The sequence below is a fragment of the Lampris incognitus genome, chromosome 12 (assembly GCF_029633865.1).
Source record: "Lampris incognitus isolate fLamInc1 chromosome 12, fLamInc1.hap2, whole genome shotgun sequence".
NCBI lineage: Eukaryota > Metazoa > Chordata > Actinopteri > Lampriformes > Lampridae > Lampris > Lampris incognitus.
In genome coordinates, this window is record NC_079222.1 from 16,968,992 (window position 1) to 16,985,286 (window position 16,295).

Genomic DNA, 16,295 nt, shown 5'->3' on the forward strand with positions numbered 1-16,295 from the left:
GGAACTGCCGCGGCCGGGAAGCGAACCTATATCGCCCGCACCGCAGTAGACATAGCTAACCGCTAGACTAAAGGGTCAGACCAGCGAGCCAGCGGCCAGCGTGTCTAATAATCCATGCACGTTACAGTATCTAAACATGATAAACAATAACCTAAATAAAGTCAATGAAAATTAATCAGGGATACAGAAAACAGTTCCTTATAATATGACAGTGTGCGTTCACTTGTTTTATTCGTCATAAGGGCCAACGTGTCTAAATACATATTGAACTCAACCAGAAAAGCACCAAGGTTTGGGAGGGATCTAGAGAACCTCACTTTATGTATGTGGAATTTACCAAGTGCAATTATAAGATTCGTCATGTAATTTAAAGATTTATTTTCACATCCAAATGTAAAAATAATATCTTTAGGCATAATTATTAAGACTGTCCAGTCTTGTTAAGTATAGAATTCTCTATGTCACCCCAAAACACAGATGAGGAGGGGCAGTGACAAAACAAATGCATAACCGTTTCTGGCTCAGCGCTACAAAAGGTACAATTAAGTTCTACGTCAGTAAATTTGAAAATTAATGCGTTACATGGATAGATGTTGTGTAAAAATTTAAAATGGATTTCTCTAATTTTATTGAGATACAGAATTGAAATGGGCACAACCAAGCCGTACGCCGTTTTATGTCATCCAGTTGTGAATTCCAGAAAGGTTTCCCTCTGGGTGAGATCTTATTATAGTCATAAAGCACTTTTCTTATATGTTTGTTGGTACATTTCATGTCTGTTTAATTTTATTCCATTAACTTTTAAAAAAGGTATTTGAAGATTAACATTTTGATATCCTAAGTGACATTTCATTAATTCAATTATACCTGTGGGAATAGCCCTTATCACAGAAGTAAATTCTTTATATTTGACGGGAAAAGATTTGGCTTTTAGGAAATGTTCACAACTATAAAGATTGCCTTTATCATCAGAAAATCTAACAAAGACTATACCCCTTTCAATCCAGTTCTCTTTATATATACATTTCTTGTTAACAGTGATATTACAATTGTTCCAAATGATATCCTTATGTGGTGAAAAGTTGGAAACATAACATAATTTCCAAGACAATAAAGCCTGCTGATTGAACTTTGAGAGTTTTATTTTTTGAGAGTTTGAGAGTTTTCTTTGAGAGAAATTGGCAACAATAACGCCTTTCCCTCTTGTAACTGCATCACATTGTCAGCTGGGTTTCCAGTTTGGCGCCTTTTGAGCTATTTTTTGGTTCCTACCTATATTATAGTAGTCCTAGAGGCGGAACTGTGTTCTGCCGCTCCAGTGTTCCGCACGTAATTAACAAAACGAAACACCTTGCAAGCAAAACGCAAAAAGCGCCAAAATAACAATCGTAAGACCTTAAGAACAAGGACGAAGCAAACAAGCTTTAGCTCCTGTTAAATGGTAAGCAGCCTACGAGGTATGTTTGAGTTTAACTTCATCTCGTTGTTTTTCTATGACATATTTAATGCATAATTTACATAAACCATAAATGTGTCAGCTCAGTTGCTACCTATTGTATTGCTGTAGGGGGAATTAAGAATTGCGAATACAAGAAATACATACATACATTTCATTTATTGTATTTTTTTTTCTTTTTTTAACCCAGTTCTCACGGGGTGGTCCGGTAGAGGAATAAAGCCCCGTTTATTAACCACCATCTCATGCCTCATGTCTATTACTGGGGGGAGCCATACTTCTTGCTCTCACACAAGCAAACATGAAGTCATCATTGATTATCTATTACAGTTAACTAGCGATTAGCATGAATGCTAACTTAACACTTGAAACCATATTGACAAGCTAACGTTTTTGCTACTACTACTACTACTACTTTCGGCTGCTCCCGTTAGAGGTCGCCACAGCGGATCATCCGTTTCCATCTCTTCCTGTCCTCTGCATCTTCCTCTATCACACCAGCCACCTGCATGTCCTCCTTCACCACATCCATAAACCTCTTCTTTGGCCCTCCTCTTTTCCTCTTGCCTGGCAGCTCCATATTCAGCATCCTTCTCCCAATATACCCAGCATCTCTCCTCCACACATGTCCAAACCATCTCAATCTTTCCTCTCTTGCTTTATCTCTAAAATGTCCAACCTGAGCTGTCCCTCTAATATGCTCGTTCCTAATCCTGTCCTTCTTCGTCACTCCCAATGAAAGTTTTAGCATCTTCAACTCTGCCACCTTCAGCTCTGCCTCCTGTCTTTTCATCAGTGCCACTGTCTCCAAACCATATAACATAGCTGGTCTCACAAGCATCTTTTAAACCTTCCCTTTAACTCTTGCAGGTATTCTTCTGTCGCAAATCACTCCTGACACTCTTCTCCACCCACTCCACCCTGCCTGCACTCTCTTCTTCACCCCTGTCCTACACTCCCTGTTACTTTGGACAGCTGACTCCAAGTATTTAAACTCATTCGCCTTCGTCACCTCTACACCTTGCATCCTCACCATTCCACTGTCCTCCCTCTCATTCACGCGTATGTATTCCATCTGGCTCCTGACTTTCATTCCTCTTCTCTCCAGTACATACCTCCACCTGTCCAGGCTCTCCTCAACCTGCACCCTACTCTCGCTATAGATGGTTTTTACCACATGATTTAACTTTTTACACAAACTAAAAACCGCTACAAATAACTATCACAAGTGATTTTCACAAAAAGTTAAGAACTCAAATCAGATAACACTGATTACTTGCAGATATGCTATCTAGGGTTCAAGCAGAGGAAAATGAACAGAAGAGAAAGAACAACAGTTGTGCTTGCAAAGTTCTTCAAGTACAAATCAAACTACGGCAAGTAATAATAATACAAACAACGTCACACAGTCAACACTCTACCGACTATCTTAAAGGAGCAGCACAAAAAATATTAGTTAAATTTCCCCGTCACCAATGTCACCAATAAAAAAACCCAAAAAGGCCATGGCATCAATCAGACAAAGTAAATACATCTTTTCTAAGCAGAAAATAATATACATATTGTAGATCTACGACTCTCCTGTTCTGCCACACAGGAGAGAAATAGATGTTGGTATTCATAACTCAACATGAAAAGTGACATTTCTTCCGAAGGTGGTTGGTTCCCTGTCATGTTTGGTTAGTTTTATTATCAGATGTTGTGAGTTTGTAAAAAATGTGTAAGAACCTCCTGCAAGCCAGAAATTCTCAAAAGTCCTATATTTTACTATGCACTATGCAAAAAAAAAAAAAGCAGACATGACTGTCCTTACAAACACAATTAGAAGCCAAAATTTTATTTTCATCTCATACCACCATTTTCTGAACCTCAAAACGTGAAGTCAGTCATCCTACCTCGGGGATGCAGCAAAACGCATGACTCCTCTTACAATGAGTATATAGAACAGGAACAGAATTTGAACAAAAAATAAATAAATATGAAGCAGGGTTCATGCTTGTGCTACCCGCAGGGCATTCGAGGTGCTAAGGAACACGGTTGGACAATTATTTTCCGGGGAATTTGTCACTGTTGGAGAGGAATTTTTTTGAACATCAAAGTCAGTCTCTCCGAGGACATGTTAGATAACTTCAAAGTCCTGTGACTGCTTAGCCGAGAGGTGCTTTTTCTTTGTTTTGCTCGGCTTTCATCCAGTTTGTTTTCTTCTCCAAAGTGGAGTAGATGATAAAGACTGCAGGTTGCATCATGGACCTGTCCTTTATGATTCATGACTGAAAGGGAATAGTGGATGATTGACACTGCTTTCACTTGCTAAAATATTCAGGTATTTTATTAATAAAAAAACATGTTCGGGTGTCTGGATCTATTCCGTTGCCTACCAATACCCATGTTGCCTCCGGCTTGGTCGGGTGTCCCTACAGACACAATTGGCCGTGTCTGCAGGTGAGAAGCCGGATGTGGGTATGTGTCCTAGTCGTTGCACTAGCGCCTCCTCTGGGTGCCTGTTCGAGGGGGGGGGGGCTGAGGGGAATAGCGTGATCCTCCCACGTGCTACGTCCCACTGGCGAAACTCCTCACTGTCAGGTGAAAAGAAGCGGCTGGCGACTCCACATAGTATATCGGAGGAGGCATGTGGTAGTCTGTAGCCCTCCCCAGATCGGCAGAGGGGGTTGAGCAGAGATCCAGGTGGCTCGGAAGAGTGGGGTAATTGGCTGGATAAAATTGGGGAGAAAAAAAAGGGGGGGTGGGTTGAGCAGAGATCCAGGTGGCTCGGGAAGAGTGGGGTAATTGGCTGGATAAAATTGGGGAGAAAAAAAAAAGGGGGGGTGAATAAATAAATTAAAAAAAAAACAGTTTTATCCTTGCTGATCTCGTGCTAACTGTCATTCAATTATTATTTAGCTACTGTAATTCTACTTAGAAATGATATTTATTCTGCTGAGACTTAACGACGTATATTTTGCTTGGGACTGCATTTGGCAGTTGGTTGGTTACTTTGCATGATGCATTTCTTTGTTTTCATAAAAAGTGTAATTTGTTTTCATGTGGGGTAATTTCTAACAAGACCAGACACCTTTTTTTTCTTTTCTTTTTTTTTTTTTACCTTATAAAGGATCAACAGTTGAGCTGGCTTTATTCCCCACAGTGTCACTTCAGCAGCTCCATGCAAAGGAGAGACTGATACCTATAATTCAAGTTAATTAGTAAGGGCTCCTCTAACAACATGCAATATGCATCACATTATTATGAGCCTCATACACACAACTCTCGTGCTCAGAGTAGGTCTCTAGTGACATAATTATATAACTTGTAATGCTACATTAATTCGAGTTACCATGCCTCCAGAATGATTGTCGGTGAATATTATAGTAATAACTCGAGCTCATTTAGGCAAACTAAAGACAATGTAAGTACTATGAATTATAATAGGCCAGATTTATGAATAAGAGGGTACACTAGATGCTGAATGATTACTAGATGATGAAAGGGATAGGCAGCTGTCTCCAATTTGTGTCCAATATAAACTAATTCTCATGCAAATAAGCTCCAAACTGGCTCTCTCTGGAACACGTTCGTTTTCAAATCCTGTAACATCGGCTGTTCTTTCGTTTGATACTGTTTGACTTAAGGCTATTTTTCCTGTGAAACTTAACTACAAGGTTACTTCGCTTTGTTTTGGTTTTTTTAACGATTGTGAGTAAAACATTAAAGAAGGTAGGATGTGTTCCGAATATATATAGAGATGAAACATTTGCAAACATTCCTGCAATGCACAATTTTCTTTGGAAGGAGTTTTACATTCACTCTTTAAAGTGAATAGAAAGCTTTGGCCATCTCAACACTGCATTGTGCACCCACCCCTCCCTTTTCATGCCTTCCACCCCTGGCTGCACAGAAGTACGTGATTCTCTTCATCCTCCACCATATCCCCCTCTCCTCTCCAGCCACTGAAAATTATCAGCACAAAACAGTGTTGCAGAACACACAACACGCTGATTTGGAACAGGATTAGAAATGTCAACAAGCTTTCTATGGAGCATGCAATTCAAGGGGAAACCAGGGCTTTCGTTTTTCATAGATGATAGACATTGAAAGTTTCATTGATTGATGCATCGGAAAATACATGATTTGGGTCAAAGCCAAATAAGGATTTTCCCAGTTTTGCCTGGATTGTACACACACAATTGTTTGTTCATCAGAGGACCTGATTTACTTCTTTTCCATTCAGGAGTTGAGTTTTCTTGCTGAGTTCACTTCTTCCCTAAGAAATTGTTTAATAGTATACCTTAAATAGGGGAAATTACATGTCCCCGTGTAAACAGTATTGTGCACCTAAATAGCCACATTGGTCACCATTTGCAAACACATCAAGCAATGGTCATCCTCAGGATTAATCTGTCAAACCTTGTTCTGTCAAACTGCAGTTTTCACCATGTCAAGGTACGAATGTGGGCTGTCACTTCATCCTGGCTTGAAAGCCTCCAACTGACGTTAGAGGATATACAAGCTTCAGCTGCCAGACAGCATTTGTGCACAGCGTGATCTTAAGACAGGTAGGAAACTGAATACTTACACTACCGTTCAAAAGTTTGGGATCACATTGAAATGTCCATATTTTTGAAGGAAAAGCACTGTACTTTTCAATGAAGATAACTTTAAACTAGTCTTAACTTTAAAGAAATACACTCTATACATTGCTAATGTGGTAAATGACTATTCTAGCTGCAAATGTCTGGTTTTTGGTGCAATATCTACATAGGTGTATAGAGGCCCATTTCAAGCAACTATCACTCCAGTGTTCTAATGGTACAATGTGTTTGCTCATTGGCTCAGAAGGCTAATTGATGATTAGAAAACCCTTGTGCAATCATGTTCACACATCTGAAAACAGTTTAGCTCGTTACAGAAGCTACAAAACTGACCTTCCTTTGAGCAGATTGAGTTTCTGGAGCATCACATTTGTGGGGTCAATTAAACGCTCAAAATGGCCAGAAAAAGAGAACTTTCATCTGAAACTCGACAGTCTATTCTTGTTCTTAGAAATGAAGGCTATTCCATGCGAGAAATTGCTAAGAAATTGAAGATTTCCTACACCGGTGTGTACTACTCCCTTCAGAGGACAGCACAAACAGGCTCTAACCAGAGTAGAAAAAGAAGTGGGAGGCCGCGTTGCACAACTGAGCAAGAAGATAAGTACATTAGAGTCTCTAGTTTGAGAAACAGATGCCTCACAGGTCCCCAACTGGCATCTTCATTAAATAGTACCCGCAAAACACCAGTGTCAACATCTACAGTGAAGAGGCGGCTGCGGGATTCTGGGCTTCAGGGCAGAGTGGCAAAGAAAAAGCCATATCTGAGACTGACCAATAAAAGAAAAAGATTAAGATGGGCAAAAGAACACAGACATTGGACAGAGGAAGACTGGAAAAAAGTGTTGTGGACGGATGAATCCAAGTTTGAGGTGTTTGGATCACAAAGAAGAACGTTTGTGAGACGCAGAACAAATGAAAAGATGCTGGAAGAATGCCTGACGCCATCTGTTAAGCATGGTGGAGGTAATGTGATGGTCTGGGGTTGCTTTGGTGCTGGTAAGGTGGGAGATTTGTACAGGGTAAAAGGGATTCTGAATAAGGAAGGCTATCACTCCATTTTGCAACGCCATGCCATACCCAGTGGACAGCGCTTGATTGGAGCCAATTTCATCCTACAACAGGACAATGACCCTAAACACACCTCCAAATTGTGCAAGAACTATTTAGAGCAGAAGCAGGCAGCTGGTATTCTATCGGTAATGGAGTGGCCAGCGCAGTCACCAGATCTGAACCCCATTGAGCTGTTGTGGGAGCAGCTTGACCGTATGGTACGCAAGAAGTGCCCATCCAACCAATCCAACTTGTGGGAGCTGCTTCTGGAAGCGTGGGGTGCAATTTCTCCAGATTACCTCAACAAATTAACAGCTAGAATGCCAAAGGTCTGCAATGCTGTAATTGCTGCAAATGGAGGATTCTTTGACGAAAGCAAAGTTTGATGTAAAAAAAATCTTATTTCAAATACAAATCATTATTTCTAACCTTGTCAATGTCTTGACTCTATTTTCTATTCATTTCACAACATATGGTGGTGAATAAGTGTGACTTTTCATGGAAAACACAAAATTGTTTGGGTGATCCCAAACTTTTGAACGGTAGTGTATGTTCAGAGTGCAAAGTTCCTCTGTATCTCATTAGTCATGAGGTCCAACTATGGAAATGTGGCATATAACACAGAAAAATACTGGTTAAGCCATGGAATTTAGCTTGGCTTGACTTTATGGGGTAACAAAGCCAAGTATTTCAGTGCCTTGAAGGTACGGCTGCTGGGACAGAAACAGGTGGTGATGAATGTGCAAGCTGCAGGGATAGCCTTATATAAGAGCACAATTCAACAAAACAAGGTGCATACCTTAAGAACTGTCAGCCAGCGGTGATAAAATCGACACGTATATTCTGAGAAAAGACCATATGTGCAAGCCATAAACAAAGGCAGAATCTGCTGAGAACAGATTACATGTACAACGACAAACACAGGGGGAATTATAAGCTGTGTCGTGGAACAGCTGGTCCAGCTCACTGTGTCAGTCATATTTGATTTTGTTGCAATGGGAATTTTGGGTGTGCTTGTGTCTAAAAGATTAAAAGTCTAAATAGTAGGGCGTCCGGGTGGCATGGTGGTGTATTCTGTTGCTTACCAACACGGGGATCGTCGGTTCGAATCCCCGTGTTACCTCCGGCTTGGTTGGGAGTCCCTACAAACACAACTGGCCATGTCTGCGGGTGGGAAGCCGGATGTGGGTATGTATCCTGGTCGCTGCACTAGTGCCTCCTCTGGTCGTTCGGGGCGCCTGTTCGGGGGGGGGGGGTAGCGTGATCCTCCCATGCGTTATGTCCTCCAGGCAAAACTCCTCACTGTCAGGTGAAAAGAAGTGGCTGGCGACTCCACATGTATCGGAGGAGGCATGGGGTAGTCCGCAGCCCTCCCCAGACAGGCAGAGGGGGTGGAGCAGCGACTCGGACGGAAGAATGGGGTAATTGGCCGGGTACAATTGATGTAGTGTAAGTGAATTTCAACATAGTGGGTTTTTTTTCTCATTACAGACCTCTCTGACTTTCAAGGGGTGAAATCTCAATGGAGCATCATACGATCCTTTGGTAGAGCCAGCAACAAATATGACCTGACTCCCAAAGTGTGCTTTATCAGGGATAATTGGAGAAGTTTAAATCCCTTTTTTTATGAGAGTTTGATCAAATTGATCTGTCTCTGAAAAAAGGGGTTGCCTCTAGGGAAATTTTGGAAAAAAATGGCCACTTCTAAAAAGTACACATCAAATCTCAGTTTAGGAGATAAATCCAAGGAGGCTACATGGTTAAAACATGCTGTACTGAGCACAGCATTAGTAAATATATCATTTTGTTGAAGACATCATATCATAGAACAACAAGTCACATAACTCAGGCAGTGGAGAAACCTCATTATTTATCCCTGTGGTAGTGCTAATGGGATAAATGGGACACCAAAAACAACAAGCATACCAACAAACAAATCCTCTTCAAATTGAAAACACAACATTTGTGGAAAAGCTGTAGCCCTGTTTATATCGAACAAGGGATAGGTGATGATATGAAAAATTAATAGCCTATCTCTACGACCATTATGTTTTATTTAATAGGCTTGCCCTGCGAAAGCAAAGAGAGCGAAGAAATAATCGATATGTCTCCAATCCTTATGTGACATTTTATGGGTACACACCCCTTAGCAAATGGAGTGATAACAGTGGTGCACCATGAGTTTTTTTTCCCTCGCGTAACCACTTGGCGTTATCATTTATGAGTGAATAAAATGGTTCCAGTATGATTATAGCTTTGAGACTGGTTTTGCACACATTCCTACCAAATTATGGACCACCAAAGTGAGTGCCGTTGGGCTGCATAAACTGTTAGTAACCTTTGGGGTTTCCTTAACTCCAAAGTGACCACATAATATGTTTTGTAATTATGTGACCATCCTTGACCATCACATAGGTCCATATTTAAATGATTATATGCGATTATGTGTGCACATAATACTGAGCAGAGTATTTGGGGAAACACTCCAGTCATACTGATAAGCAATAAAATAAGCATGCCCAAATGGGCTATCCTTTTTAAATGCAAATATACATTTTTTTAATTGGCCAGAGGACTCTGCCAAAAAAAGGCCTTGGTTTTTTTTGGGATTTTTCCCAATCCACCCCCCCACATTGTACCCAGCCAATTAGCCCACTCTTCCGAGCCGTCCCGGTCACTGCTCCACCCCCTCTGCTGAGCCGGGAGGGCTGCAGGCCACCACATTCTTCCTCTGATACATGTGGAGTCGCCAGCTGCTTCTTTTCACCTGACAGTGAGGAGTTTCGCCAGGGGGACGTAGCTCATGGGAGGGTCACGCTATTCCCCCCAGTCCCCCCCCCCCCGAAAAGGCGCCCCAACCGACCAGAGGAGGCGCTAGTGCAGCGACCAGGACACATACCCACATCCGGCTTCCCACCCGCAGACACGGCCAGTTGTGTCTGTAGGGACGCCCGACCAAACTGGTGGCAACAGAGGGATTCGAACCGGCGATCCCCATGCTGGCAGGCAACGGAATAGACTGCCACACCACCCGGATGCCAAAAAGGCCTTAGTTTCTTCTCATTCAATGTATGAGACAAGTTTATACAGTCACAAACAAGTCTATTATAGCAGAGGATACTATATTTTGGACTAACCATTATCACCTCTGCCAGTCGTCATACCTTGGTTAAAACCATGTGGCTGGTTATAACTACATGAAATCTACCTGTCTCTCCTCCTCTGTCGCCTCCTTTCTTTAATAGCGGCATTTTTCAAACACTTTCCTTATCCATTACTCACATTGTCTAGTTGAAACAAGGTCGCTACGAGATCAAGTAAATCCTTGATTAGCCTACTTTTATAAGAAATAAAAACAACAACAAGGACCTGCCAAATGTTGGTTTTTGTTAAACTGCTCACAAGTACATATAGTAATGTTGCCAATGTAGCCAACACAAACAACAGAAAATAATGGACTTTAAAGCAGCAGGTTTGGACTTGGATGAACAATGCTATAGCAGAGGCCTTGGTCACATATTTAAGTAGTAACCTGATAGCTGCTCTTTTCCAATGGGGGCGAGTCCTCAGAGCTTAAACCAGCAAATAACGTCTCCACAGTGCCTTTTTTCATAAGCCCATCCACTTCAAGTTTACTCTTTGCAAGAGTCGAACCTCACTATCGGTGCAAGTGAAATTTCCCGCAATGAGAGACACCTCAAAAAGAAGACTACTCTCCCCGACCTAAGACTACTCAGGAGGGACGACTCAGCCTACATCTGTCAAGTTCAATATTTGGAGGACGCTGAATGTAGCCCACATCATAAGCGATGTTGGGTTTTTTCTCATTCTGGATGTGTACACTTTTCCAACTTAGTCAGACAACGACGTACACAAATCACTGGGCGATAAGAATATCTGGGGATCACACGTTTATTAACAGGATAGCAGAAAAATATGAATTTACAAATTTGGGACAGGTGAGTACAGCTACTACTATTACCATTGTTGCTGTTACCAGCCTGCAAGTACTACAACTACCACTACAACTGCTACTACTTCAACTATTATTATTGCCATTATTATTATTATCATTATACAATAAAGAACCCGAGAAGCACCAAACCTCACATCCTAGACCTTAGGTCTACTTTATTTTTATTTCAACTATATCCCTCTGTGCTCCTGCTTTATCTTTCAAAATAACATATCAGTGTGACCGAATGGTTTAAAGGTGCCTGACCTCATCATCAGTATCTTATCATACTCTGAAGTTGTATATTCAATATTTAAATCTGGCTATTTTAAATACTTATTTAAATATTTATTTATAAAATATATTTATTCAAAATATTTATTCACTATTTAAAATAGCCCGTTTTTTGTTAACAGCCTAGTCAAACACACACACACACACATATATATATATATATGTGTTGCTCCTTATTTGTTGAGCACTTCCCCTACTGTTGAGTGTTTCTTTAAACATAGTTATATGTATATATTTAAATATATTCATTAAGCAATGTGAGTAATATACAAGCAAAGGGGCCAATGCATTTGAAAAGGTGAAAAGATCGATGAACAACTCAAAAATAAATAGAAAAGCAATCTGGGTGCAACTTAGGATCTGTCTGTAATTTACTATTGCCAGTTATGGCAAACCTCTGAACCTTTCCCCTTCTTCTGTAGACCTTAAACTACCGTTTTCCTCTGTAAGTTTATTAAATAGTTTGTGTATTCATTGTGTTGTCCTTTACATGACTTGATCAAGCTGTTTGTTAAAGCTATATTAGGGTCATGTAAATGTCATAACGTCACGATAAACCTGGGTGTCAAACACACACACACACAGTAATATACACTCACACACACACACACACACACACACACACACACACACACACACACACACACACACACACACACACACACACACACACACACAGAGCCAAACCAGTGGGCACCAGCAGTCTGATTGGAGTCCGGTGACGGAGGTTGCCTTAGCCTGAAAAACTATCAGCGGTGTAAGGTAACCACCTTAATGAAAGATACTAATGGTAACTCCATAATTTAACAACTATTTAGATAGTAACGGAGTAAGATGAGCAGAACACCACATAAAACCAGTACATTTCTGATTCTGTTTTTTTTTTTTGTCAGGTTGGAAACCTGAAGAACTATTATAATTTTCACCACAGTGGGACAGAGAAACTGTCACCCGTGTCCAACGAAGCTCTCACTGCCCACATCGCCAAGGAGACCAAGGTAGGGTAATGGGATCCAACTGGAGGTGTATTTGACACCCTCCTGGATTATTAATCAGCTGACATGACAGCCAGTACAATTCCCACCTGCACTCCACTCCAAACACATTCACGTAGACACGCGTATCCCCCCCCCCCACACACACACTCATAGACACACACACACACTACCTCATCCTCGGCCATCCTCACCTTCCTCATTCACCAACATGCCAATGCTCGGGTCTAACTGTCACAATTTAATGCAATGCCTTATATGCACCTATTACATTGGAATCACCCACAATTTAAATCCACTGATCTGAATATGGTGGCATGGTGGTGCAGTTAGCATGGTTGCCTCACAGAAGAACGTCCTGGGTTCGAACCCCGGGGTTGTCCAACCTTGGGTCATCCCAACCTTGTCCAACCTTGGGTCATCCAAGGGTTGTCCAACCTTGGGTCATCCCAGGTCGTCCTCTGTTTGGCGTTTGCATGTTCTCCCCATGTCTGCAGTCTGCAGTGGGTTTTCTGCGGGTGTTCCGGTTCCCTCCCACAGTCCAAAGACATGTAGGTCAGGTGAATCGACCATACTAAATTGTCCCTAGGTGTGAATGTGTCGGCGCTGTGATGGACTGGCGGCCTGTCCCTGGTGTCTCCCCGCCTGCCGCCCAGTGACTACTGGGATAGGCTCCAGCACCCCCGAGACCCTGAGTGGGATAAGCATCCATCCAGATAATGGATGGATGGATGGATGATCTGAATAATGTGCCATACATATTTCCGTAAATCTGTGTACTGTAAGTAGAATGTGTGTCATTCCAGGTGGAGTGGATTCAGCAGCAGGTGGTCCAAATAAGAGTCAAGAGGAACACCAGAGCCAGTCATATCTACTCCATAGATATCAAGACCAAACACACTTCTCCCACCCATCCTCAACACAACCACACCCAGACACTGTACTTTAATGACCCACAGTGGAACAGCCTGTGGTACATTGTGAGTCATTTTTTTCTTCCTTTGGCGAAGTCATCATAAACACGACAGACAGGGCCTAAAATAAAGCTTGATTTGTTCTTTATTTCTAAGGGGTATTATAAATGTCCCATTTTTTTCCCTTCATAGCACTGCAGAGATGACTCCAAAGGCTGCCCATCTCACATGAACATCGAGGGGGCCTGGAGGAGAGGGTACACTGGTAAGGGTGTGGTAGTGTCTGTCCTCGATGATGGCATTGAGAGGGAGCATCCGGATCTCAAGCCAAATTATGTAAGTGCCCGGGGAATGGACGCTCCTCTCGGGGAGGGGACATTAATCATAAGTAATTTGGCGGAGCGCTCAGTGAAAGAGTGCACGGCAAGAGATGGATTTTGCAGGCAGAGCTTTTGGGCGAGAGGTTTCGAAAGGTCAGCCGAGAGTATTGGAATGGGCTTTAAATGTCTGGTCCACATTATGGTCTTGTGGACTGGAGAATAATGCTCTTTGTGATTTGTCAGACGACACAGAAACAGATAGTGTGGCTTTTTCTACATTGGTGCAATACATACTGACCATCTGTTTCAGGACCCTCTTGCCAGCTACGATGTGAATGGAGACGATCATGAGTCCCCTTCTGCATATGATTCACGTAACGCTAACGAGTACGTGCTTCTTATTTCTGCAACACTGATTACTCGCTGCACTTTCTCGCAGCCTTGCTTCCCTTTGTGATCTTTCTGAATGGCAACTTCAATTAATTCATCCTCATTCGTTCTCCGTCCCATGTTTTATAATTACACGTATAAATGAATATGCATATGCACCAACCCAAATTATGTCTTTTCAGTGGGTTGATATAGCACAAAGAGTCTGTCTCCTCCTCATGCATATGCATTTCACTTATTGTTCTTTTTTCTTTGCCTCCTTTCTCGGAAGCCACGGGACCCGGTGTGCGGGGATGGTTGCTGCCGCAGCGAACAACTCTCAGTGCACGGTGGGAGTCTCTTTCCATGCCAAGATAGGTGGTGAGCATATGTGACGTCGTGATGCTATCGAGGCTGTGGGCTCCCGGAGGCCAGCGCTTTACATGACGAATACACGGGTTGTTATTATGCTGTCCTGTTCCTCTGTTTCCGCAGGCATCGGTATGCTGGGTGGCGCTGTGACGGATATAGTGGAGGCCAAATCGCTGAGTTTCAATCCGCAGCATATCGATATCTACTTAGCTAGCTGGGGGCCGGAGGATGACGGGACCACTTTAGAGGGACCGGGGCTCCTTGCTAGGCTTGCTTTACGAAACGGCATTCAAACAGTAAGGGGAGAGAAGAGAGGAAAAGAAGGCAGTTGTGTTCAGAGTATGTCAGAGGGAAAGAGTGAATGAAGGGCTTGTTTGCTTTGTTTGGTATACATAAAGAGTGTGGAGAGATAGAAGTGAATGGGTGTGGGTTTTGTGTGGGGGGGTGTTAATGACAGTATTCTCGAGTGTATCCCTGAGTGTCTGTGTGAACATGTGCATGAGTGCGTACGTATCATTAATGTTTGTTTGCCTCTCACCTGCGGCTGTATATTTACTTCTAGGGTTTATTTTTTTATATCCCCTTATCGGTATGTAAATATCATTAATAAAGGAATCCCTCCTGTCTGCCTTCCTCATTAATTTCAGGGCAGGCAGGGGAAGGGCTCCATCTTTGTCTGGGCGTCTGGCAACGGAGGAAGCAAAGGCGACCATTGCTCCTGTGATGGATACGCCGCCAGTATCTACACTATCTCCATCAGCAGCAGTACTCGGGAAGGAAACGGGCCAGATTACCTGGAGCGGTGCTCCTCCACCCTGGCCACAGCATACACTTCTGGGGAGACAGAAAGCTCCCGGATGGTAGGTGATCACTGCATTCAAATGCGATGATATATTTACAAACATGATTGTACAGTGTGCCAGTCAGTTGTACACAGGCCTCGGTTAAACTGAATATTGTGTGTGGCGAAATTAGGTAATTGTTTTTCTAAACTAATAATTCAAGGGTAGGTTTCATTCACCAGGACTTTTATGCAAATCAAGTGCATCCATGCCAGCAAAAGAATTCTGCTCACCTGGGGCGTTCGGGTGGCATGGCGGTCTATTCCGTTGCCTACCAACACGGGGACGCCGATTCGAATCCCCGTGTTACCTCCGGCTCGGTCAAGCGTCCATACAGACACGAATGGCCGTGTCTGCAGGTGGGAAGCCGGATGTGGGTATGTGTCCTGGTCGCTGCACTTAGCGCCTCCCCTGGTCGGGCGGAGAGCCTGTCCTGAGGGGGAAGGGGAACGCGCTACGTCCCCCTGGCGAAACTCCTCACTGTCAGGTGAAAAGAAGCGGCTGGCGACTCCACATGTATCGGAGGAGGCATGTGGTAGTCTGCAACCCTCCCTGGATCATCAGAGGGGGTGGAGCAGCGACCGGGACGGCTCGGAAGAGTGGGGTGATTAGCCAAGTACAATTGAGGAGAAAAGGGGGGGGGGTTATCTTACTGAATAGTCCAATCATTGGTTGCAAGCACATTCAGCATATGACATCTTTAAGACTTATACAGCACACTGGCGAAAATTTATTGTTAGCTTTAATGTCAACAAATAGCCAGGGCCCATCAACTTATCTGATGAAAATATGTCAAGAAATACTGTGCAGAGATGTTATCGCCGTATCAATTGCTTTTGAAATGCCTTACCTCCACCTTAACTTCATGAACACTAACTTAACAGTTGTTAACTTGGCAAAATCATCTGGATAGAATGATAACCCTAAAAATTAACCACTTCCCTTTTAAGCTCCATGCAAAATTAAATCATGAGAGCTTAGCTGCTCCCATTATAGACTGGCTTGTATAATCATAGGCCTATGTAGTCCAAGAGCTACTCCGCCCCATTCCTTATTTTTATCCCAGTGCCTGATTTGCAAAGGAAATGTAGCTGATCTGTGTCAGGTTAAAATAGCTGTAACTGCAACAGTTTGTT

General features: G+C 42.7%; 1 protein-coding gene across 1 annotated transcript in view; it reads left to right on the top strand.

The window, feature by feature from the left end:
- Positions 1–16,295, top strand: part of LOC130121564 (proprotein convertase subtilisin/kexin type 5-like) — an 85,134-nt gene that overhangs the window by 37,573 nt on the left and 31,266 nt on the right. The window contains exons 4-12 of the mRNA XM_056290411.1: positions 10,955–11,057; positions 12,241–12,345; positions 13,149–13,211; positions 13,272–13,322; positions 13,449–13,592; positions 13,887–13,963; positions 14,238–14,326; positions 14,441–14,613; positions 14,965–15,177. Coding sequence (XP_056146386.1) covers positions 10,955–11,057; positions 12,241–12,345; positions 13,149–13,211; positions 13,272–13,322; positions 13,449–13,592; positions 13,887–13,963; positions 14,238–14,326; positions 14,441–14,613; positions 14,965–15,177 — 1,018 coding nt within the window. The remainder of the gene's footprint in view (positions 1–10,954; positions 11,058–12,240; positions 12,346–13,148; positions 13,212–13,271; positions 13,323–13,448; positions 13,593–13,886; positions 13,964–14,237; positions 14,327–14,440; positions 14,614–14,964; positions 15,178–16,295) is intronic.